Source organism: Petromyzon marinus, chromosome 25 (assembly GCF_048934315.1).
Source record: "Petromyzon marinus isolate PM22_M1 ecotype Great Lakes invasive population chromosome 25, UKy_Petmar_22M1.pri1.0, whole genome shotgun sequence".
NCBI lineage: Eukaryota > Metazoa > Chordata > Hyperoartia > Petromyzontiformes > Petromyzontidae > Petromyzon > Petromyzon marinus.
In genome coordinates this window covers 11,125,913-11,150,649 of record NC_133691.1, presented here as the reverse complement: position 1 = coordinate 11,150,649, position 24,737 = coordinate 11,125,913, and the positions used below count along the sequence as shown (strand labels likewise).

Below are 24,737 nucleotides of genomic sequence, written 5' to 3'. Positions count from 1 at the left end.
CGCGACAGCGGTTGTTACGAGACGTCATGTAACCAACGCGGCCGCGGTGGTTACATGACGTAATCTCGCGGGTCTGACGTCACTTTGCCATGGCGGCTGTGGGTCAGCTGGGCGGGCTGTTGCCGCTGCGCGCTTCGTTCAGGTCGGTGACGACGAATCCGGCGATTTGGCGGCTGCGGGCCGAGGCGTTTCGGAAACGCTCGTGCAGAGTTCAACCGCGAGGATGGGTACAAACTCAGCAATCATTGGAAGGACGTCATTAACCAGTTTCAGTTATAACTACTTGTGATGTTTCCATCTTGTCACCTTCCGATGTTAGTTTTATTTTACTAAAGATGGGGACAAGCAATTCCAGTTCCTGCGGTGTCGCCCGTCTGCGTTATGCGTACCACAAGCTGTTAGCGTCCACCTTTATTCTTGATTCTCCGATTTCACCTGCACATAACCCTCTGCGCTTGTACTGGTCTCAGGCCACCTGCGTGCCCCTTCCACTTCGTGCTGATGCCAGGACGCTTGGGCTACGCCCGTTTTAAACCTTTAAAAACAGCTCGCCTTTTAGTGCCTTTAGCCCCCTTTTTATTATTGCACGCTTTTTATTAACTCCGTTGTAATCCTCAAATCTTGTGACTCAATTTTTACCCATTTCCCAATGTGGTATCGACTGCAAACTCGGTATGCTTATGTCATACTGATGACAATATCATATTCTATCATTTAAAATAAAATATATATTTTTTTACATTTTATATATGTTGTGTTTCGGCTTGGGTCTAATTGTCCACGCTCAGCTGACGTTGGCTGTAATCACCACGGGTCCCTTACGTTGTGGCAAGCTTCGGGGCCACTTCCTGGAGTCGTGGAGTTCTTCCATTACTAGTACGGTACATTTAATTAAAGCGTGTTTAAAAAAAAATATTACTTATTTTATTCCACCTGATGACACTCGCTTGTGTTGCGATCGAAACGTAGTTTTTTGTTTATTTCATTGTTTTTTTTACCTATCTACTTGACTTTACCGAAAGACACAAAGAATTATGTAGAGTGCCATGGAGTTACAACGAGGTGTACAGAATTACATTGCCAAGAGCACTCCGACTCCCACCCATCCACCCACCTCTTTGTTGCATTACTTTGATCCCGGGCCATCTTCAATTCCTGTTCTAGGTACATGCTAATACTGCAATAAGAATAATAATGCAATTCATAGCGCCCACAATATTTCACGGACACGAGTAACGTTTTACCCATGACACCCGCCCCACGGGAAAGGGAAGTAAGTCACAGGGATACTGTGGAGTGAATGAAAAAAGGAATGGGTGGGGGAAGAGAGAAGAAAATGGGAGAAGGAAACGGATCGGAGAAGTGGGAGCACGGGGTCAGGAGAGATGAGGATGGGGAGGTGGAGGAGGCTGCATCAGTGGTCTCGACACACAGCCCTAACCCTAGCATCCAACGCTCGAACCGCAAATACGACTGAAACATCATGGCGACGCACTCCGCTGCTTCTGACACAGTTGTCTGGCTTGACCACCTGAATGTGAAGTTGCAGTTGTTGCTCCGCATCTACATCCATCTACATGCGGCGCAACAAGGATGCCGCGGTGGTGAGATGTTATCTCCCTCTCCTGGTAGACAGGTGGTCATGGGTTCGATCCCGACCCTGACGCCTGTATTTTTGGAGTTTGCACGTTCTCCCCGTGGTCACGTGGATTTTTTGTCCAGGTCCTCCGGGTTTTCCCTCCCCATTTAGAAACATGCGCTAGAGTATTTGGCTGCTATACATTTCCACGTGACAAGCCACTTCGTTGAGCTATCATTTGTGGCCAGGTCGCTTCTGAATAAGAGCTGTAAAGCTCAGTGGGCCTTCCCTGATAAAAACATGAAAATAGTACATCAGCCATACGAAATAATAAGAGATCCCTAACATCTAAACCACACACGGTAGTCTAGAACCATCACAGGTCAACAAGTCGGTGGATGGGTCCTGGGGTGTAAACTGCTTTCCTGCAGGCGAGTGGACATTTGGCTGTGAAGGCCAAGAAATCCACACACCCGTTGACCTTCACCCAGCGTTACCGCAACCTCAGCCAAAGTCACCACCAGAGAGAGAGGCGGGTGGGGGGTGGTGTAGTTGTTTGCAAGTTGGATGAGTGCACTGCACAGCCATGTATATAAAATCTCACTTGGGCATTTTTCTTTTACACATTCCATCAATTAAGCTTGCCACGCAGCCATCTTGGAGCCCATGATTTAAAGCGACATTGGTTCAAACACGAGCAAACTCTGGACCGGATTCGACACTCGCTGTCTCGTCGGCGGGAGTCGGGTCTTACGAGAAGGCGTGACCTGGACGGGAGATTGAGTAGCAACTTTTTATGGAATCAGCGCCTCCACTTTTAAAGTTCTTGTCACAAATGAACCACAATACCTTGCTGACCTCATCAAGGAGCATATAAATCACCACGAGAACTCCGGTTCATCCTCACAGCAGCAGATTTTGGCTGGCCATCGAACAGAGACAGCGCAACATTGTGCGCTTTCAGATGCTCTTCTGTGGCCATCTGGAAACGCTCTTCCAATATTAGGAAGCCACTGGAGTTATGCATTTTTATTATTTTGATTGCACACTCATTGCATGATCACTTATTTTTGTATTTAGTTTGTTGTCCTTCCCCCTGCACCTCTGATTAGCACGTTTGGCTACATATGGTGCGAAAGAAGTTCAACATACAGACACACTGCTTCCACTCGAACCCGAAATAGGATTGCCAGCTGGCTAAGGCCTGCCTGGTTACTCTCTCGAACCTATTTGGCGGACAGTGACAGCGTTACAATAGTTTTCAAACCCTCATCATCATCACACTGCTGTCGACATTGTCATGATCTTAATTGCGGTGCACATGTACAGACAGCCCCTTTTTTGTCAATAAACTGTTGGATGAGGGCCTCCCAAAACCGTGCGGGTCATCAAGGTTATTTGGCCATACTTCACCGTACTTCTCAGTGCAGGTTGGTGAAGTAGGGAGCATAGACATTTGGAGAATAGTCCAGCACAGCACACCATCATAATTCTACTTATTGATTGAAAAGTGCTGGTTTTCATCGCACTCGCCATAGTATTGATTTAGTAGAAGGTGTTTATCCGTCGTTTCGCTTTTAACTAAAGAGCCAAAAGTAGCACGAGGATGAGCTCCCGGTTCGCATATCACGGTGGAAAGACGATGGCACCAAGGACTCCTCCAGAGTCGTTCCTGTTTAAGGGACGAGCTTGGCGATCCAGACTCGCGTTACTTTTAGAGTTCAGTTCAGCACCGCGAGGAAAAACAACAGGAGGTAAATCATTTACCCGCTCCACCGTTACCACTGATCAGTGATGATTGGCAAAGTGGTACAGAGTTCGCAGCATAAACGCCAACCATACCTGTCGGCAGCGTCGATGGTATTGTCCCTTCGGAGGATTCAACATGTAGGTTTTCGCTGCCACTCATGATCCGAGTGTGGTATTTCTTGCTGAGCATATCTTCTCCCGGGCTTTTGCCACGCACTACTGCGACTGTCTTCAGAAGTTGTTGGGAGTTGAGAGATGCCTGCGGTAGTTGCGTGGGTTTTAGGTATGAGTCGTGATTTAATTGGGAGTCTGAAGATGTCCCGTATGGAGTTGACCAAACATCCCGACAGAGACCCGGAGAACTTGGCCAATTATTGGCATTGGTTCTGGCTGCGTTGCGACTCATCCGTGGTTTTCCATGCCTGTGAATCATTCTTGCTCCGAGCGCGAGTGTAAGCTGTGCCGCGTTGCGCATTCTATGCTTGCTGCGGTGAGTTAACTCTTTCGCCGGGTATACAGGAGGTCGTGGGTTTGATCCTTACCCTGACGCCTGTATATATGGAGTTTGCCTGTTCTCTCCGTGGTCGTATTGATTTTTCTCTGGGTCCTCTGGTGTTTCCTCTCCACATTTAGAATCAACATCATGCGTTTAGAGTATTTGGCCACTATAAATTTCCACGTGATAAGCCACTTCGTTGGGCTATCATTTGTAGCCGGGTCACTCCTGAAAAAGAGCTACATAGCTCAGTAGGCCTTACCTGCTAAAAATAAAAATAGGTTGTTTTTTTTACTCGGGAGATCACACTCGGGAGCGCGGAGCGGTGAGACGTCGCATCGTCTTGACCACGTGCTCATCCTCCGCGTCGTCGCCGCCTTGCAGGACAGTGCGGTGGAGAGACGATCCTCGTGCCGGCCTCCGCAGCTCCGCCGTGGCCATGCGTCCCGTAGCGAGTGAGGCCGAGTTTGAGGCGGCGAAGCAGCGGCTGGGACAGCTGACGTTGGACCCAGGAAATGAGGCAAAACTCCAGATCTACGCACTCTTCAAGCAGGTGGTACACGCACCCCCACCAACTACCACACCCCCTCCCATATCACTGCCACCACCACCACAACCCCAATCACCATCTCTACTACAACCTTAATCACCACCATCACCACCACAATCCAATCACCTGTACCACCACAACCCCAATCACCACCACGCACCACCATTACCTCTCCAACCCCAATCACCACCACCACTTCCACCAAAGATCCTCCGTATAGCCTTAAGATGCTGTTGGAGCAAGTGCTGTTAGCAAGTAGCAACTATAAATACCGGCATAGCACACGAGGGGGTGAGTAGCCAGCATCACGCCCGACCACCTTTGTCTCCCCAGTGGCGATATTTTTACACAACGCACCGGGTACTCATTTGAGGCCGAGTCGACCTAGGGGAGTCTCAGAACTGGTCCGGATAATCGTCACTGGTGTTAGCCATGAGCGGGAATCGAAGTCGGGTCGCTGGGTTCACAACCATCACAACCCCAACCCCAATCACCACACACCGAGGTAAATAGCGGCCGGTCAGAGGGGAAACACCCCTGTACAGAAAGTAAGAGGTGTACAGAGAAGACGGCCTCTTAGAGATGGACGCGGAGAGAAGGAGAGGTCGACTGTGACATGAGCGATATAGAAAGAGAGAGAGATGGACATGAGTACAGGTGCAGCAGTCCCGTGAGAGAAGTCTAGAGGGGGGGCGCAAGCCCCCCCGTACCAAAGAAGGTTCAGCCCCACCCCCCTCTCATAGTTTTTTTTTACAAAAGCACCATACTTACGTGCGCATGTGTGTGCGTGTGTGTATCCTGTGCTGTGGGTGGAGAGCGATAGTGTAGCGGTAAGCGCGCTGCGCTATGAATCTGGCGACACAGATTCGATTCCCGCTCACGGCCAACACCAGTGATGATTACCTGAACCGGTCCTGGGCCTCCCCTAGGTCGATTCAGCCTAAATGAGTACCTGGTGCGATGTGTAAACATCACCACTGGGGAGGCAGAGGCGGTTGGGCATGGTGCTGGCCACCCACCCCCTCGTGTACCGTGCCGGCCTTCAAAGGTGCTCGCTAACAGCACTTGCCCCTACAGTCTGTTAAGGCTAAATGGGGGATCATTGTCTTTGTATCCTGCTGTACCTGGTGCGATGTGTAAACGTCGCCACTTGGGAGATAAATGCGGTTGGGCGAGCTGCTGGCCACCCACCTGCTCGTGTGCCGTGCCGGCCATCATAGGTGCTCGCTAACAGCACTTGCCCCAACAGTCTGTTGAGGCTATAGGGGGAATCTTTGTCTTTGTTTCCCTGCAGTAAGGTGGCGTTTTGACGGAAGCGGTCAGTCGTATTTCCGCCGGCCTCCCCGTAAGCTGCTATCTGCAGCGTCGCTTGCTGACAGAAATCGTTATCAGGACGTTTTCCCCCTGCTGGGCCCGGATGGAATTTCCATGGCGTGGGAGGCAGCCTGAGCCAGCCGCCAAATGTTATTTTTGGGTCGGGGGGGGGGGTGTAGAAGCGGCGTCGGTGGCGATTTCTATTTTGAGCCGTCGGTTTGGCGCTGTGGTTGAGCGTTGGCGGTGGGTCTTGACGTGCCCTGCTGCGTCCGTTCAGTCCACGCAGGGGTCTTGCAACACCCCCAAGCCCGGAATGCTGGACTTTGTCAACAAAATGAAGTGGGAGGCGTGGAAGAACCTGGGAGCTCTGAGCAAGGTAACCGCTGCGTGTCGGTTCCGGGAGGCTACGGGGCGGTGACGCGGCCCAGGAGGTTCGCCAATTCAAATGCAGGCAGGCCACCCTGGCCATTGCCGCCGGTGTGTTAACCGTAAAGATATGCCTCTGTCTGGTTCGAGGTGGACGTTAAAGATCCCCTTGTGTCATTTTCTCAGAGTGGGCCATTGTGTGCTGGCATCACGGTCCGAATTTGGCAATTCAAAAAATACCCGAAAATTACTCAATTGGGGTTACGGATCACACGCAGCAATCATTGCCCCTACTGGCAGACAAATGCCCACTTGCAGGTCAGGTACCACCCAGAGATAGCTACCACTGAGGGTGCCCAAAATCTTCGAGATGATGCAAGTTCTGAGTTGCCCCGGCATAAAGGAGGGCAGCTATGTCAAACATAAAATCATTATCCCAACATTTAGAGCGCACGTTTTATATTTCCATTCTAAGGCCATCTTCACCAGGTTGACCCTGCAATTGAGTTCTTATATGGTAAACAAACTCTCAGATTCTGACAGCTTTGTTGTGGACATGTTCGCAGCATGGCAATCAAATGGATATATTTTCGTGTTATTCTCAGAGCTGGATTGAGCCATAACGCGACATGTTTTTTTGCGCGTGGTCAATTGATAAATGGGCTGAGACCATCGGGTCGCTACATTTGAGGAGACCCAGCTACGTCGAGGAGGGCTGAATCCTTCACTCTAACCCAAGATCTCAGCCGTTGCCTGCTCACCATCTTGGACCTGGCCATTATGAGCCCCATTACCCAACCCGGGACCACCTCTCACTTTAACTTTCTTGGTGGGGGGTACGGCGAGTCGCACATGGCAACCTCAATGCCAGGTCAAGGTCCAGAGATCATCACGGCCAGCGCTCCCGCATCTCTCCAGTTGTTGCAATACGGATTGAGGTGTCTCAACCCGATTTGGTCTCCAACGATTGACCCCATGAGCCACCCAACCACCTCTGTATGTATGTTGAGATCCTGGGTTAGAGGGCGCCATGGTGGTGAGATGTTAACTACCTCGCCTGGTATACAGGAGGTCGTGGGTTTGATCCAGAACCCTGACGCCTGTATATTTGGAGTTTGCGTGGCTGCAATAAATTTCCACGCGATAATCCACTTCGTTGAGCTATTATTCATGGCTAGGTCGCTTCTAAAAAAGAAGCTAACAGCTCAGTGGGCCTTACCTGGTCATATAAAAAATAGTTTAGTTTACAGATTGAGGTATCAACCTGGTTTGATCCCCAGCGACTGACCGCATGAGCCGTCTCTCAATCACGATTGCTCGTAATGACACTTCCACCACCCCCCCGCCCCCACCGTTGAACCCCGGCAGGAGGAGGCTCGGCTGAAGTACGTGCAGCTCATCGACTCGCTGGTGGCGGCCGAGACTCCTGCTGCTCCGTCGACGGAGGCCGGCGCCACAGCTTACCAGACCCTGCAGCTGAAGCGTGAGAACAACATGACGGTGATCACGCTGAACCGGCCCGACAAGAAGAACGCCATCAACAGCACGGTGACGCCTGCAAACCCAACTCTAAACTAAACAATGTTTCTATTTTACCAGATAAGGCCCACTGAGCTATATAGCTCTTTTTCAGAAGCGACCTGACCACAAATTACAGCTTAACTTAGTGGCATATTGTGTGGAAATTTACAGCAGCCAAATACTATATACGCACGTTGATTCTAAATGTGGAGGGGAAAAACCGGAGAGCCAGGATTAAAATCCATGCCACCACGGGGAGAGAGAACACGCAAACTCCAAATATACAGCAGGCGTCAGGTTTGGAATCGAACCCACGACCTCCTGCATACCAGGCGAGGTAGTTAACATATCGCCATCACGGCGCTTTGTTGCCACCGCTATCTCCCGGCTGACTTGCCGTTAAAAGAATGGCCCTTGTAGCTCACTGGGAACTCCTGCCACCATCTGACTTGAGACATGCATACCATCGTCACGGAGGATGTGCGGTTTGCAAGTGCCGACGCGTGAGAGGTGCGATGTGTTGCGATGGTCCTTGAGGTACCTGTGTCGCCTCCCAGATGTACGAAGAGATTATGAAGGCGTTGGAGGAGGCTGGGAAAGACGAGTCCGCGTTTGCCGTTATCACAGGCGAGATTCCCCATACGCCATCGCATCTACATATATATGCTTGTTCCAATGTTGTACATCATCATTAGTTTGCATCCCTTTTTGCCAATCCACTGCTGGATGAAGGCCTCCACACAGCAGTGAGGTCACGGGGTTTGTTTGACTGTACTTCACGCTGGTCAGTGTTGCTTCGTTAAGGAGTGGGGAGGGGTTGGATAGCCGTGGCTGGGAGTTGCTCTCGGGTTACCAGACTCATAGCACCGTGAATTAAACACTGTAGCCGTGTGTGCACCTGCACCAGTATGTATGTGTGAGCACCGGCGAGAGTGGGAGCGAGCGCGTACGCGCACGTGTGTGTGTTCACCGGCACACATGCACGTCTTGCCCCAGGCGCCGGCGATTACTTCTGCAGTGGCAACGACCTCAGCAACTTCACCAACATCCTGCCCAGCGGCATCAAGCAGATGGCGCTCGACGCCGCCGAGCTGCTGCGGTGAGCCGGGGGGAGTGGGTGAGAGGGTGGCAGTGGTGGTGTTGTTGGGTGCTGATGGTGATTTATAAATGCCAGTGGTGATGGGCAATGGTGGTGAGTGGTGGTGGTGGCGATGAGTGGCAGTGGTGGTGATTGGTGGTGGTGGGTGACGAGTAGTGACGATGGTCAGTGCTGTTGATGCACTACAGTGGTGGCAGTTATCGGTGGTAAAGGGCAGCAGTGAGGATAGACGCTGGTGATTGGTGATGATGGGTGATGGATGATGGTGACGGGGGGGGGGGTGGCGAGCGACGGACGACGGTGATGGGGGCGGTTGGTTGGCGTTGGTAACGATGGCTGTTCCCCTCTGCGCGAGCAGTAGGTTTGTGTCGTCCTTCATCGAATTCCCCAAGCCGCTGGTGGCGGTGGTGAACGGCCCGGCGTTGGGCGTGGCGGTGACGCTGCTCGGCCTCTACGACGCCGTCTACGCTACCAGCAGGGTCGGCCACCCACCCACATGCATGTCTACATCACAAGGGATCCCCCGGAGATAGCCCCCTCTAACGGACTGTTGGGGCAAGCGCTGTTGTAGCAGGCATTATTGAAGGTCGGCTCGGCACACTGGCCGCCTTTGTCTCCCCGTTGCTGATGTTTCTACACACAGCACCAGGTACTCGTTTAAGTTTATGAGTCGACCTAGGGGGTGGCCCGGGACCAGTTCAGATATTCGCCACTGATATTGCTCGTGAGTGGGAACTGAACTTGGGTTGCCAGGTTCGCAACGCGTCACACTAACTGCTGCGCCACCGCTCTCCTATACAAATACATGTGTTGCGTCATAGAACGACGCGGAGACGGAACTTCTTGTAAGGGCTTTCGCCATTTATTAACACTGTTTAAACACTTAGGCTCACACCAGGGGTAGGTGTTCTCTATACTCGGTCCTTCCCATGGACCCCCGAGCTCTACTCGTCCTAACCTCGGCTATCCCTTGGGCTCTCTCACTCGGGCCGGGACGGGGGTTCATCCAACACCGCCCGGCCGAGGAGAGGAGAACCCCACTCTTAGCCAATTTTCACAGACTTCTTGGAGCCCTACTCTCGGCTATCTCTTCGGCTCTCCCACTCGTCGACCCCGGACGGGGGTTCACCAAACACCGTCCAGTCACGAGCGGGAGAGACCTCCTGCAGCCGATCCACAGTCCGGGCTCCCACAACGAACGACCCTGCTTTCATTACGGGCGGCTCCACTCCTTCACTCGGACCCGCCACTGATTCTGAAAGTATCCCCATACAGCACCCATGACATGACATAATTACACTACATTACCCCCCCCCCCCCACGGAAAAAAAAAATCAGCCGTCCCGGCTGCTAATTATACAAAATTTGCCCCGCATCGGGGCCGATACATAAAGCCAGCAACCAACAATCAGAACAATTGTAACAACATAACAACAACAATAACGGATGTGAATGAAGGTGTGAAGGCAGAGCCGTCTGCGGGTGAACAAGATGATAAGGCAGGACGGCAAGTGTAGGAAGGCCTTCATCCTGCAGTTAAAAGCGCCGACCACGCGTCAGCGACGGCTAGTGTCCGACGACAATGTGCCCAAGGGGAGGTGGTCAGCGAAAAAGAGTGCCCCTGGAGCGCGTATGTTCAGCCGGTCCGCTCTCCCGGGCAGCGTCCAGTGTCGGAGTAGGCGGAGCACCCGTCAACGTCGGTCTCGCCACCGAGGAGCCAACAGGCTGTGCCTCAGGAGCTACTCGGAGGGGTTCTGCGGGTGGACAGACAGAGGGCTTACACTGCATAGCATCCTAGCCAGGGCGGTCCGGCTCGTCGGACGCATCAAGCACCGGCCGCTCCAGAAGTGGGGATGGTTCAACAGGACAAAGTAACACGTATATTTTTAACCAAGACGAGTGGACAATCCAGTGCCGGCGACTGAAGAGGATGAGCACACACTGTGGCCGGCGAACCTCCACGACCTCAACAGGGTCCTGCCAAGGGCAATGTAATTTTGGGGACGTCCCAATGGGCACGCCTTCTCCCCTTTCACCCATGGAAGCCCAGAGCCCTGATGCTTTTGTAAGCATTCGCTAGCCGCTTGTCGGCTGGCCGAATTGTCCACAGCCGCTTGTCGTGCTTCACGCAGCCTGTCGAGCATGACCTTCATTGAAGCGGGCACATCGGATCCCTTTTTAGACGGCCCCAGGCCCATTTGCACGTGCATCAGGTGCTCCGGTTCCCTCCCGTACATTACGTAAAAGGGTGAAAACCCCATTGAGGAGTGAGGGGCCAACCTGTACGCGGCAAGGTCACCCGGAATAAACAGGTCTCAGTCTAACTGAGACGCTCTCAGGTGGCACAGCATGGATGTGAGGGTGCGATTCAACCGCTCCACCATCCCGTCAGTTTGAGGGTGGTAGGGCGAGGTCCGGATTTTCTTGTTGCTGAGGAGGTCACAGACCTTGAGCAACCGGGAAGAAAAGTTGCGACCCTGATTGGTTAACAGTTGTTCAGGGGCCACCCTTATCTAAAACATACCCATGCAAAAAGGCATCGTTGATAGACGAGGCCGATTGGTTTTGCAAGGGCCACGCCATGGGCCAACATGTGAGGTATTCCACCCTGACCAAAAGATACACGTGGCCCCGTTGGGAAGTTGGAAATGGGCCCAAAATGTAGAGTTCATTCACACGGGAAACCTGGATGGACTGTAGCGTGGGCCGATCACACACAACCGGGGCCTTCCGCCGTGCACAATCGTGGCAGCCACTCACAAGTAGCGCCACGTTGCTTTCCACGCCCGGCCAGTAATAATCCCGCTTAAGGGTTAACAAGGTCTTGTGGAACCCAAGGTGTATCAACTTCTCGTGAACTGCACGAGTCAGTTTCCCTCGTAGAACAGTGGGCTTCACCAAACAATACCTCTCCAGCTCCGTATCCCAGCGCATAAGTAGGCCATCGTGCAGGGCAATGGCCAGGGCAGTCGATGGAGAGGAAAAACGGCCGTCCGATTTAACACGGCGTCACAGTTTTAGCAGAGAGGTGTCCTCCATCTGCAAGCGAGACCATTCCTCCCAAGGGAGACCTAGGCCGAAATCCATGTGCAGCGACACACCCGGAAGGGGAGCCGTGTCGGCTGTCGCCACTAACTGGGGCCCGTTGTCAATTGGGGCCCTGCAGAGACCCGAGCCCGTTGTGCACGCACACCTGCCATCCGGAGGCAACCTAGGCAACCCATCCGCATTTCTATGCTGTGCCCCCTTCCTGTGGATGACGTCGAACGTATATTCCTGCAGCACCTCAAGCCAGCGGGACAGCTGACCCGAGGGCTGATCGATGCGCAAGGAATATTGCAGGGCCGCATGATCTATGAGAACGGTGAACCGCCTGCCATACAAGTAGGGCCTATACAATTGCACGAAAAACACGATGGCAAGCAGCTCCCTACGAGTCACACAGTAATGCTGCTCTGCGGGGGACAACATGCGACTGCCATACGCCACGACCCTTTCAGTGCCATTGACCACCTGGGCAAGTACAGCCCCTATGCCCGTGTCGCTGGCATCAGTGTCGAGCACAAATGGCAGGGAGAAGTCAGGATACCCCAGGGGGGGGCGCATCCGCCAGGGACGCTCAAAGCGCGACAAACACTGCTTCCTCCTCCTTGCCCCAATGAAACTTTTGGCCTTTAGCTGACAGCGTGTGGAGTGGTTTCGCGACAGTCGCAAAATCCCCCACAAAGCAACGGTTATACGAGGCGAAGCCAATGAAGCTGCCAATCTCCACGTGGGTTTGGAGACCTCATCCAATGGCAATTGCCAGAAGCCTGAAAGCACATCCAGGGTCGAAAAGAACCGCGCACCCGAGAGGGCGTCAAGAGAATCGTCCATGCGAGGAAGGGGATAGGCATCTGCCACCGAAATCTTGCTTAATTTACGAAAGTTGACGCAGAAACGGAGACTCCCATCCCGTTTCTTGACTAACACAATCGGGGCGCCCCAAGGGCTAGTAGTAGAGATGATGTCCGCCGCCAACAACTCATCAACGGTCAAGTGGACATGATCCTTCTCTCTAGGGCTAAAGCGATGGGAATTCAGCCGAATAGGGGGCGAATTCCCTGTGTATATGTGATGCTGTAATAAGGACGTGCGTCCGATATCGAATTTGCTGTGACTGAAAACATCGGTAAATCGTTCAATAAGCGCGCAGAGCCACTGCCACTCCTCGAGGGACAAGAGGGCATTTTTCAGACAATGTGCATCAATCCAGGAGTCGTCGGGCTTCCCATTCTGTACTACGCCAGCCACAACCCTCTCAACCGGCATGGCGTTGTCCGGTGGGAGAGCTGGGGTCGCGTGCGCCAAAACGGTGCCGGCTGGAACAATTACATGCGAAGGACCCACGTTTAGAATTTGTAAAAAGGGCTCCTGGTCCTTCGACATGACCGTCAGGGCACCCACTAAACAGGAAGTCCGCGAAAAGTAGTTAGAGGGAGTTAAGAGGACGCCCGCCTCTGGCGTATGCAATTTCAGGGGTTTGCGCAACCTCAGCGGTATCAATATTTTGTACCCAGGTGGAATGTTGATGGAATCCCTAGCCAAAGCTCGTACGCTGGCAGCAAGAGGAGTTAACAAGGTAGGGGAACGCAGAAAGTTCAAACGACAGCCCGATGGCATCTCCACACAACCTGGTCGATCAATATTTTCATTGGCATTTTGGCCAAGAAATCTGTGCCCAAAAGGCGTGGCACTGCCAACGCCTTTAAGACTAAGACGGGGCCTTCCAATTCAATATCACCAATTCTAATGGAGGCAACGATGTGACCCAATATACCTAAACTACTTCCATTTGCGGCAACGCAAGCCCCTTGTACAGGCCTCAATCGAACAATGCTGTGTGGTAATAACCCGAAAATGCATTCTGATATAATGCTGGCCGACCCACCCGTGTCCACCAAAATCCGGACTTACACCCTTTGGACGTAACCAGCGACCGCGGAGGAACCTGCCGCGGCCGCCACAACCCGATGCGCGAGTGCAGCCCATTGATGGACCTGCTTAGGCCACCCGGAAACCAACGGCGAGCGAACATCGAGCGTTTCCGAACTTTTAGTGGTGCCCCGGTGATCATGAACCCTATCCCCACTAGATGTGTGAGGTGGGAGGAGCGGCCGAGTGGCTGAGGCCCAGATGATGACGCCGATGTGGAGGCAGAGAGAGACGAGGTCCCGCCGAAGGCCCCAGGAGCGTTGCGGCAGCCCCGTCGCGATGTGGCCAGGCTGGCCACAGCGGAAGCAGATGGTGGAGGCCGCCATCGCTGCTCCGGCCGGCGGCCCCTGGCGCCTCTCCCAGCATTGGTCGCGTGCAGCGTAGGCGGCAAGATTATTCTCGTCCTGCGGCGTGCCAGCCCTCGCTGGGCCTGGGTCCCCTGCGCACGCTGTCACACCGCGCCACTGACGCAGGCCGATGTGTGCTTGGATCCCCTGCGCCACTTTAAGGGAAGAGATGTCCGCCTCCTCCGCTATAGCCAAAACTACACCGAGCTCCCGCGTGAGGGAGAGCAGACGCTCCAAAGCCAATGAGTCGAGCGCCGCACAATCCATATTGGGGTATGCCGCCCAACTCGGCACCAACAAGTAGCTGCGGAAGGCGAGAGGCGTCTCAGCCTCCCCCCGCCTCCGCAGCAAGAACTTCTGGCGTGCGCTGGAGGGCGGCTCAAAAATATCAGCCATTTGGGTGTACGCCATGGGGAGCATCGCCCTGTCCGCAGGCGGATTCGAAGTAAATGTGGCTAGGGAATCATCATCTAATGCCGTCGGGAGTACCTTGAGGGCCTCATCCATAGGCAACCCGACCGAAGCGTAAGCCGCATCGAACCGGCCTTGAAAGGACGTCCAGTCTCCGCCAGCTGCGATTAATGGACGAACAGGCAGCAGGCGATGAAGTTTGGAAGAGCCGTAGCTGAAGCCTGGCGTGGGCGCTCCCGAAGATGCACTCGGCGGCATCGCTGCAGCAGAGGCAATGGCGCCCGGTTGCTGTGTCGCATCTTGGGAGAAAATGTCGCCCGGTTGCTGCGTCACATTCAAAATGGTGCCCGGTTGCGCTGCACCCGGGGGCAAGATGGCGGCCGATTTCTGGGTCGCGTCCGTTGAGAAAACGGCGCCAAATTCGAACATGGCGGGAGGAGAAACAGCGGGAAGCGCCCGATCTCGCTCCAAAAAAGTGATGGGCGCGCACGGCCGACTGCAGCAGCTGGCCGAACTAGCTGGTGAGAAGTCGCCAGCTCTCCTGAGGTGGTGAGTGGCCGGCCACGGCCGCCACCTCCTCCTACACGGGTTGGCCGGGCTCCACGGGGCGCATCTCCGGGGCCTCGGACTCCGGGGACGTTGCGGGGACCTCTTCCGTGCTGTTTTTGTCGTCCGATCTCGCAACAGGTGGGTTCTTACGCTTCGTAGCCAACTTCAGAAAGACGTGCTCACACAGACATACACATACAACTTATTTTTTGTGTGTCAGTACTGTTTTGATCTGCCTACCTCGATTGTACGTGAGCAGGAATCAAACATGGGTCGCTGGGTTTGTGGTGCAGTGCACTAACCGCTACACTACCACTCCCCACAGAAAGACGTGCTCACGCAGACACACGCACACATAAACCTTGTTTTTTGTGTCAGTACTGTTTTGATCTGCAAGTCTCTTTTTTTTCTGTCTCGTCTATAATTTCCGTGTTATTTGGCCTACCTCCATTGTCCTGTTTAGTCTTTTGACCATTAGCCTCAAGGGAACGTTTGTGTACGATTTGCATGCACAAAGAATGGAGGCGCCATCGGTGGTGAGATGTTATCTCTATCGCCTGGTATGCAGGAGGTCGTGGGTTCGATCCACATGATAAGTCACTACTTTTCATAATAATGCGGCTTGGAAGCGTGTTATTAAATAATACATATTACAATTCCTTATAGGGGAAACACATACTAATTAACAGATTACTAATGTAGCATATAATCACAATAACACACATTACAACTAATTACTAATCTACAACTCATTACTAATCATAACCATTGACTGATTACCAATCGATTATATAATTATAACACCCCCCCTCCGCCTCAAATCACTGCACCTGAAATGAGTTAAATGATGACGTCACCCTGCTGCTCTATTTAAGACCGGGAGCAAGCGAGGACTTTACCATTCTTGCGAATTGCCCGATGATGCTGGATGTAATTACCAGCGAAACGTCGTACTCAAACTGTAAATGTTGTGGATTCACTCTTCAACACACCGGTGGGCTAAAGTAGTGAACTATTTGTCTTTTGACAACGTGACGCTTTTTTTTTTGCTGATTGGCCGTGTCGGGTGGTGGAGGGTTACGACACATTTATAAATAACGCGATCTAACCCAAAAACCTTTATTATGAATAATATTGGTCACGAAAGCCTACGTGTTAAACTAAGCCACTACTTTGTTACGCTAACATTTGTGATACCCAGGTGGCTTCTGAAAAAAAAGCTACATAGCTCAGTGGGCCTTACCTGGTCAAATAAAAATAGTTTAATAGCTCTTTAGTATCTTGGTGCGTGCTCACGGTGCTCGCTCTGTGTCTCCCCTGAAGGCGACGTTCCAGACCCCGTTCAGCCAGCTGGGTCAGAGCCCCGAAGGCTGCTCCTCGTACATCTTCCCCAAGCTCATGGGCGCCGCCAAGGTGAGCTCCGCCATGCCGTGCCCTGGCGTCCTGGCGCTCGCTGCCCGTACCGACGCTACTTGGCCCCCTGCCTCAAGAGGATTGGCACACCACCATGATCGCCAATATCACGCGAGCGCGCAAGCCGCCAGCCAGCTCCTCCTCCCCACCAGCACCACCTGGACCACCCACATACATCCCTAGGGTATAGGTCAAATGGTAATTGCATGTGAGGTTATCAAGAAGAATAGAGAGCTCGGCATCAAATTCTGATTTGGACAAAAGGGGTAACCAAAGGATGCGTGAAGCGATGGGATTCCAAGTGTTTTGGGGAATTAGAGAAACATGCCAAATGTGTCTCCACTGAGTCTGTGGGTCTCTGGGCGCGTTTACTGGTCTCTGTATGAGTCTACTTGAGCCGGCAGAATTCCAGGTGTTTCGGACATTGACAGAGTAACAACGCATATAAACAACACACCCACACGTAAAATTTAAGTGTGTGCGACGTGCGCACATTCTCCTGCTCGTCCCCTTCTGTCCGTCCGTCTCACGCGCACCCTGTCCTCACGATCTCCCAGGCCACCGAGATGCTTCTCTTCAACAAGAGGCTGACGTCCCAGCAGGCGTGCGACCTGGGCCTTGTCACCGAAGTCTACCCTGACAACAGCTTCCAGCGGGAGGTGTGGGCTCGCTTGGAAACGTTGGCCAAGCTGCCCAAGAAGGTGCGTGGTTCCATCGTTGTTCCGTCGTTTCTATTGTTTTGCCCAAATTGCTTAGTTTGGCACGGTGGGGGGGGGGGGGGGGGGTGCAGCGGTTAACACTCATGACTCGCAGCAAGAAGGGCCTGGGTTCGACCCCCGACTCAGGTGCCTTTTCTGTGTGTTCTGCATGGGTTTTCTCCGGGTTCTCAGATTTCCTGTAATGGCAAAAAAACCACACGGTAAAGTGTACGATTGAACTGTTTTTTACGGTAATGGGAATTGGCCCAAAAGCATCCCAGTGCTGAACAAGAATGACCTGAGAATTGACTCGCTTGAGATCACACGCAGAAAACATTGCCGCCCACTGCTGCAAAAACTTGGCAGGACCCTCCTGAAAGAGAGTCTGGAGACTTGGCGAGTCTTTCCTGGTGCTAGAATCAAAAGCAGCGACAGAAAATGTTGAAGGCTAGCAGTAAACACTGTTGTTTTGTCTTTTTACGGAGCTGACAGGTGCTTATTGATCTGCCCACAAAATATTCTGTCCATCTATTCGTCCTTCTGAGAACACTTAACTGTGTGGTGGTGGCTGTGCACATCGTGGCTGCCTGTAACCCAGCACTGTGAAGACAGCGAGGGCTAGTGGGTTGCCGAAGAGATGTTGTGAATCTCCCTTCCCTGTTGGTGTCGAGGTGGAGCCATACTTGGCTCGCCAGGAGATGACAGCACAGCAAATGTGCACGCCACCTGTTTCATCTGTACGGGATAGAGTGTTGCCCCCTTGCACGTGTGGGTATTTTCCTGGTGCTCTGATTTCTTCCCACTTGTGTAACCATCCGGTAGTGAGATGAGCAAAGGGCTGCACCACGGTGGCGAGGTGTTAACTACCTCAACTGGTATGCAGGAGGTTGTGGGTTCAATCCTGACCATAACGCCTGCTGTATATTTGGGCTTTGCCTGTTCTCCCTGTGGTTGTGTAGATTTTCTCCGGGTCCTCCGGTTTTTCCCTCCACGTTTCGAATCAACATGCATGAAAGTATTTGGCTGCTATACATTTCCACGTGATAAGCCTTACCTGCGCCGCTCCATGTAACGAGGTCGCGTCGCAGGGCACGTGCGTGCGTTGATCTTCCTTCGCACCGTACGTAGCCAACCGTGCTTTTCGGAGGTGCCGGGGTGGAGTTAAGAACAGGCAAACTAACGATGTGTCATCGCGTTTGCACGCGCAGTCCCTGGCGTTCTCCAAGCAGCTGTCACGCGACGCGGAGCGGGAGGCTCTGCATGCGGCCAACTTGCGCGAGTGCCAGTGCCTCATCGAGTGCTTGCAGTCCGAAGAATGCATGGCCGCCATCGCAGGCTTCTTCCAGAGCAAGGCCAAGCTGTAGCCCGCTGCCAGGGGCGGGGGGTGGGGTGAGGCGGCCGCTGTGTGCGGTGCCGTGTGGCGCCACATCTCACCGTCGCGCTAGTGGTGGTGGTGGGTGTGCGGTTTAGTGGTTAGGCGTCGTGGTCATTTCGTGTTGCAGCGCCGTGAGATTACGTGTGAGTGTACCGCTTTGGAATGTGCTCGGAGTTGCATCCGGGAGCGATGAATTGGCGCCGAATGGGACTGATTGTAGTGGCGCGCGTTTACCGAGATTCCGTTTCGTAAACGTCCAATCAGCAGCTGCTGCTGCACTGTGAAAATTTGGTGAAAGAGCATTGGACTGTGATGATGCACACATACACGCGCGCATGCAGACACGCGCACGAACACGCAGGCACATGCACACATGTACACAGACACAAGCATACACACACATATAGAGTACTAGCGGTAAGTACCCGGCGTTGCACGGGCGAAAAAGGCAGACACACACATGGAATTACACACAGACATTGACCCACACATAGAAACACATCGACTTAGACGCACACACACATATGGATAAACCCAGGATGGATCGTTAGTAGGCCAGCCTAAAAGTTTCTAACCGGCGAAGATGTTACATTAGGTGGGTGCACGCTTCGCAAGCCTAGAGAAGGGAGGGCATTACCGTGCCTGAGAAGACCTGGAGCTTCATGCGGAGCGAGAGACCAGGTGGCTTCCACACAGCATAACGCAGCCGATGAAAAGATAATGGTGCTCAACTGATTCGGAGTGAGACCTCTGCTGTTAAACCGGAGCCGGTCATGAGCACACTGGGCAGGTATGGGAATCTGCAATCTCTCCACAACTGCCGCATCACCAATTGTGAGTTGTGGGGGTGGATTGTCTGATGGTGCAAAATACCCAGGCAGGTGCTTAGTTTTGATGGGGCTGATGGTAAGGCCCCACCCCTTAGTGCCAAGCTCCAGATTCAGCAGCAGTGCCTCCAACTCGTCCTCTGAGTGAGCAGCAATCACCAGAGCATTGGCATACAAAACATGGTTGATCAATAGGGAGCCATCTCTTGACCGCACCTGGGCATCAATCAGCCTCCCATTGTATCTGTAGCATATGGTAATTCCTCCGGTACAGCCATTGAAGGCTTCACACACTACGTGGTCAAAAGATATGTTAAATAATGTGGGAGCCAGAGGACATCCCTGTCGCACCCCAAGGTGTAGAGGGAATGGCTCTGACTGACGGGCACGTAGTTTGACGTGGTGCCGCTCACCATCAGGAAGGTCCTTAAGGATCGTGAGCAAAGGGTGAGGGACTCCGAAAGCATGAATAACAACCCAGAGACCAGGCCCTACTCCGAGCCCCCTGCTTGGTATAGGCCAGGGGTGGGCAAATTTTTTGACTCGCGGGCCACAATGGGTTCTAAAATTTGACAGAGGGGCCGGGCCAGGAACAGATGGATGGAGTGTTTGTGTGAACTAATATAAATGACGTGGAAAAATCAATACATGAGAGGATTTGGCCTTTAACAGGTAGCAAAGCATTTATTTGCAAGGCAATTTAACAAATTGCACGAACATGAACAATACAAAAACATGTCGTAACGTGACTGATCAAACATCATGAAAACAGCGCCGTCTAATGGGGAAATGGGGGCATTACAGGAGAAAGGTAACATTCAATTTAATAATTATAATAATATTTGGACAAGTTAGGCGGGCCGGATTAAAAAGCCTAACGGGCCGTATACGGCCCGGGGGCCGTACTTTGCCCATGTCTGGTATAGGGTATTTCGTTTTCCCAGCCGTCAACTTTAAATTAGTTTAATTCGCGATTTAGTGCCGTTATTTTAATTATTTACTTACTGCACGAGCTCGACCGTACCAATTGACGCCAATTGCGTGGGGGGGGGGGGCGGACCCTACCAAGTGATGCGCGTTCAGTCGAGCTCACGGCCACACCACGGCACTCTGTCACGTGAGTACTTTGTGCTATACAGTCACTAAATATACTGATATACAGTCAGCATGTACTCCTGTAGAGTCTATATATACTGCTATAGAGTCCGCATGTACTACTGTAGAGTCTATATATACTGCTATAGAGTCAGCATGTACTACTGTACAGTCCATAAAAACTGCTATGGAGTCAGCATGTACTACTGTACAGTCGCTCCATGTCAGTCAGTGTAAGTACATTTCTTTCTATGTGTGTGTTTTTTGGTCCATGTGTGCGTGTGAATCCATGTATGCATGTCTGTACGTACATGTGTGCGTACGTCCATGTGTGTGCGTACGTCCATGTGTGTGTCTGAGTCCATGTTTGTGTGCCTCTATGTGCGTGTGTCAGTCCATGTATGTTTGTGTGGGAGTCTATGTGTGTCAGTCGATGTGTGTATGGCAATGTGTCTATGTGTGACAGTCCACGTGTGTGTGTGTGCGTCGATATGTATGTGTGTGTGTAAGTTCATGTCTGTGTGTGTGAGTCTATGTATGTGTGAGTCGATGTGTGGCTGTCAGTCGATGTGCGTGCGTGGGTCCATGTGTGTGTGTAAGTCCCTGTGTGTGTGTAAGTCCATGTGTGTGTGTAGGTCAATGTGTCTATAAATCTATGTATGTGTGTGTGTCACTCGATGTGTGTGTAAGTCAATGTGTGTGTGTGACTTGATGTGTGTGTGTCAGTCCATGTGCATGTGTGTTCGTCGCTGTGTGTGCGTGGCTTCATGTTAGTGTTAGTCCATTTCGTTGCGTGCCTGTAGGTCCATGTGTGCGTGTTAGTCCATATGTGTGCTTTATTCACTTGCTCAGGGCCTATGATACCATCATTAGGCCTGGGCTCTGGGTTGCTCCTCGTACTTTTCGAGTCCCTGACCCTCTGCTCACGATCCTTAAGGACCTTCATGATGGTGAGCGGCCCCACATCAAACTACGTGACCGTGAATCAAAGCCACTCCCTGTACATCTTCGGGTGCGACAGGGATGTCCACTGCCTCCCACATTCTTTTACATATATTTGGACCACGTACTTCGTTAAGCCTTCAATGCCTCTACCGGAAATATTCACATCTCGTACAGATACAATGGGAGGCTCATCGATGCCCGGGTGCGGTCAATCGATGGCTCCCTATTGGTCAACCACGTTATGTATGCCGATGATGTGGTAATTAATGCTCACTCAGAAGAGGAGTTGGACGCGCGGCTGCTCAACCTGGAGCTTGCCACTAAGAGGTGGGGCCTTACCATCAGCCCCACCAAAACTAAGCACCTGCCTGGGTATTTTGTACCATCGAACAATCCACCCCCATAACTCACAATTGGTGATGGGCCAGTTGTGGAGAGTGCAGAGTTTCCCATACCTGCCCAGTGTACTAATGACCAGCTCCGGTTTAACACCAGAGGTCTCACTCTGAATCAGTTGAGCGGCATTATCTTTTCATCGGCTGTGTAACACTGTGTTGAAGCTACCTGTTCTCTCGCTCCGCACGAAGCTCCACGTCGTCTCGCCCACGGTTATTCCCTCCCTTCTCTACACTTGCGAAACTTGGACCCCCCTAATGCAACATTTTCGCCGGTTACAAACATTTAGGCTGGCCTGCCTACGATCCATCATGGGTTTAACCAGGCTGGATTGAGTGATGAGCTCACAAATACTTGAAAGATCTGGACAAAGTCCCATTGGTGACCTCCTACGCCAGGCAAGGCTGCGTTGGCTGGGCCATGTAGCCTGCATGGCCAGGCAACACTGCGTTGGCTGGGCCATGTAGCCTGCATGCCCAGCCACCGCATGCCTAAACAGCTTTTGTTCCGCCGGATCGAGGTCTCTAAACGGGCGCGGCACAGGCTAGAGAAGAGATGGAGTGATGTGCTACAGGACGATGTGCAGCTGAGTGGACTTGTCGATGACTGGTACCAGCAGTGTCAAGGTCGGTATCTGTGGAGGAGCCTCTTGAAGGACGCTACAGGCCAGTTGGAGGCAGTCGGTCTCCAACAACAACAGAGGGCGGAGGAACGACGCTCACACCAACGAGCGGTGCACCGTGTGGCTAAAGCACAGCAAGTTAGCAGGTCACAGGGCACAGGTGGTGCATCTGCCAGTCATCTCAGTCGACCTGTGCCATCTGGGTCTGCCCCGTGACCTGCCAGCAGGTGTTCGGCACTTCACGTGGCCTCAAGGTGCACATAGCCTGCCACAAGCGTTGTGGTGACGTCACTGCCACTTAGTGGCGAATGGCGGTTGTTCAGTCTATGTATGTATGTGTGAGTCGATATGTGTGTGTAACTCTGTGTGTTTGAGTCAATTTGTGTGTGTGTAACTACATGTGTCTCTCAAGTCGATGTCTGTGTGTGTGAGTCCATATGTGTTTGCGTGCATGTAAGTCAGTGGATTTCTATGTGTATGGGTCCATGTCTGTAAGTCCATGTGTGTGTCTGCCTTTTTTGCCCGGGCAACGCCGGGTACTAACCGCTAGTTATATATAAGACTCACCACACATGCACACACAAGGAGAAAAATGCCTCCAATATAGCCTTAACAGATTGTTGGGGAAAGAGTTGTTAGCGAGCACCTGTGCAGACCAACCCGGCACACGAAGGGGTGGGTGGTGAGCAACACTACCCATTGCTGCTGTTTACCCACCATACCAGGTACTAATTTAAGGCTAAGTCGACCTCAGGGAACGCCCAGAACCAGGTTGAGATATTCATCACCGATGTTAGCCGTGAGCGGGAATCGAACTCGGTTCGTTAGTGTGTGCTAACCACTACTCCGCTGCCCACATATGCACGCAGCACACATACATATGCGCCTACACATACAAATCCACAAACAAGATGCTGTTGATGAGCAATGATTGCAATGCAATATAATTTTTATTTAGCTTACAAATGCACTGAATGAGCAAGTGAGAGAGAGCGTACATCCATCACACCGCTCTGTTCGGTTTTAGATCGAATTCGTCCTGGGTCCACTAATGGAGCATTAATTTCAGGGCCATGGCGTCTGAATCGATGTGGGGGAGACGTCCCGAGTCCATTTACTCTTCTTTCCGACGCCGCGTGAAATCGATTTGCTTAACTTTTTTTAATGAGAATTTGCAAATAAATACAATTTCCTTGGTCCATTGTGTCTCAATGAGTGTCTTTGTAACGACGAGGTGCACCTATCCTGGCACAAGCACCGTTGGTGACATCACTGCCATTTTGAGTGACGAACGGCAGTTGTGACCGCAAGAGTTGTTCAACGGGAGCACAGTGGCCTTATCAGAGGACAAATGACAAACTCGACATGGTTATTAACACTTCAGAAACCTAGAAGTGTATGGACTTGCCCTCACATTTTAAAATAAGTTTCGTCTTTTTTTATATATATCATTGAGCAGGAGATAAGTCCGTTCGCGTGTCTCGCAGAGAGAGAAACGGCCCTCAGAAGCGGATATCACAGAGCTACCGCTTGAGATGCCCTCTTTAAAGTGGCGCTCTGCCGCACGCACAGCAGAGAGCAACACACGTCCACTCCCACTCTGCATAGTTAATGCTCGTTCTCGTGACAGCCGACCTGATATATTTGTTTTAACTCTCAGAACTTAAATTTTGCCACAAATTGAGCGATTCACCGTTAGTCAAACGAGTCTATGAATCATTGCAGTTTGGGGTTCATGTTTCCAGAATAATCTCGAATCAACATCACGCGTTTTTGGCTGCTATAAGTTTCCACACGATAAGCCACTTCGTTGAACTGTCATTTGTGGCCAGGTCGCTATGAAAAAGAGCTCCATAGCTTAGTGGGCCTTATCTGGTAACATTCAAAATATGATTATGTCTTACATGTGTCTTCTCGTATGGATTGTATTTTGTATCGTGTCCATCTTTATAGTATGATTGTTTAACACGTAGGCTTTTGCGACCAATATCAATACACCAGTGTGCTGTACTAGTGTAGTGGGTTCTTTAAGACGGCGTAGACGAATCGGTGGAGGCAACGATTATTTATTACAAATGGGCTTAACACAACATAATACAGCCTTCTAATTGAAGGGGTAACGGCCCCTTCACCCGTTGCCTGGGGAGGTATGCCCTCGGTCTAACTCGCCTACTCCTGGGCTAGGGTCTCGGGTCCTCTGGCTAAGGGGATCCTAGGGGAGGCTAGCTGAGCTGACCCAGCCAAGGTACAGGTCTCGACCGCCAGCCACACGGACCCGGCCCTGATAAGGACGTCGGGCTCCGAGGCTTCCAGGGTCGCACCACTGGCCCACTCTGCCCCGGCCCTGATAAGGACGGCGGGTCAGGTGAGTCCCAGGGTCCTGGCTCTTCTGTGTTCAGCTGGCAACACTG

General features: G+C 52.1%; 2 protein-coding genes and 1 long non-coding RNA gene across 5 annotated transcripts in view; 2 read left to right on the top strand and 1 right to left on the bottom strand.

The window, feature by feature from the left end:
* The first annotated feature begins 35 nt into the window (after nucleotides 1–35).
* Nucleotides 36–23,525, top strand: LOC116945825 (enoyl-CoA delta isomerase 2-like). 3 transcript variants are annotated; one of them, XM_032960396.2, is made up of 10 exons: nucleotides 36–142; nucleotides 4,209–4,377; nucleotides 5,966–6,064; nucleotides 7,423–7,602; nucleotides 8,133–8,202; nucleotides 8,572–8,674; nucleotides 9,033–9,153; nucleotides 16,279–16,368; nucleotides 16,926–17,069; nucleotides 18,275–23,525. In XM_032960396.2, exons 1-10 carry the CDS (start codon nucleotides 90–92, stop codon nucleotides 18,428–18,430), a joined length of 1,185 nt encoding a protein of 394 aa, XP_032816287.2. In that variant the 5' UTR covers nucleotides 36–89; the 3' UTR covers nucleotides 18,431–23,525. The 3 variants fall into 3 exon arrangements, with proteins under 3 accessions (XP_032816287.2, XP_075925837.1, XP_075925838.1); XM_076069722.1 differs by lacking the exon at nucleotides 36–142 and adding an exon at nucleotides 1,579–1,604; XM_076069723.1 differs by lacking the exon at nucleotides 36–142 and adding an exon at nucleotides 3,445–3,466.
* LOC142929145 (uncharacterized) lies at nucleotides 9,515–14,697 on the bottom strand. The gene is made up of 2 exons (XR_012945318.1): nucleotides 14,485–14,697; nucleotides 9,515–14,096 (listed from the first exon to the last, which is right to left on the bottom strand). It is a non-coding gene; the product is annotated as an uncharacterized LOC142929145 (long non-coding RNA).
* The window catches only part of ECI2 (enoyl-CoA delta isomerase 2), a 35,035-nt gene continuing 30,621 nt past the window's right edge, over nucleotides 20,324–24,737 (top strand). The window contains exon 1 of the mRNA XM_076069725.1: nucleotides 20,324–20,385. The gene's annotated coding sequence lies outside the window, so the exon portion shown is untranslated. The remainder of the gene's footprint in view (nucleotides 20,386–24,737) is intronic.

Bases quoted from the DNA above. Each gene is read 5' to 3' on its own strand.
- LOC116945825 (XM_032960396.2), top strand. From the start codon at position 90: ATGGCGGCTGTGGGTCAGCTGGGCGGGCTGTTGCCGCTGCGCGCTTCG. The intron at 6,065-7,422 runs GTAACCGCTGCG...GAACCCCGGCAG, and splicing joins ACCTGGGAGCTCTGAGCAAG to GAGGAGGCTCGGCTGAAGTA. The intron at 8,203-8,571 runs GCGAGATTCCCC...GTCTTGCCCCAG, and splicing joins CGCGTTTGCCGTTATCACAG to GCGCCGGCGATTACTTCTGC.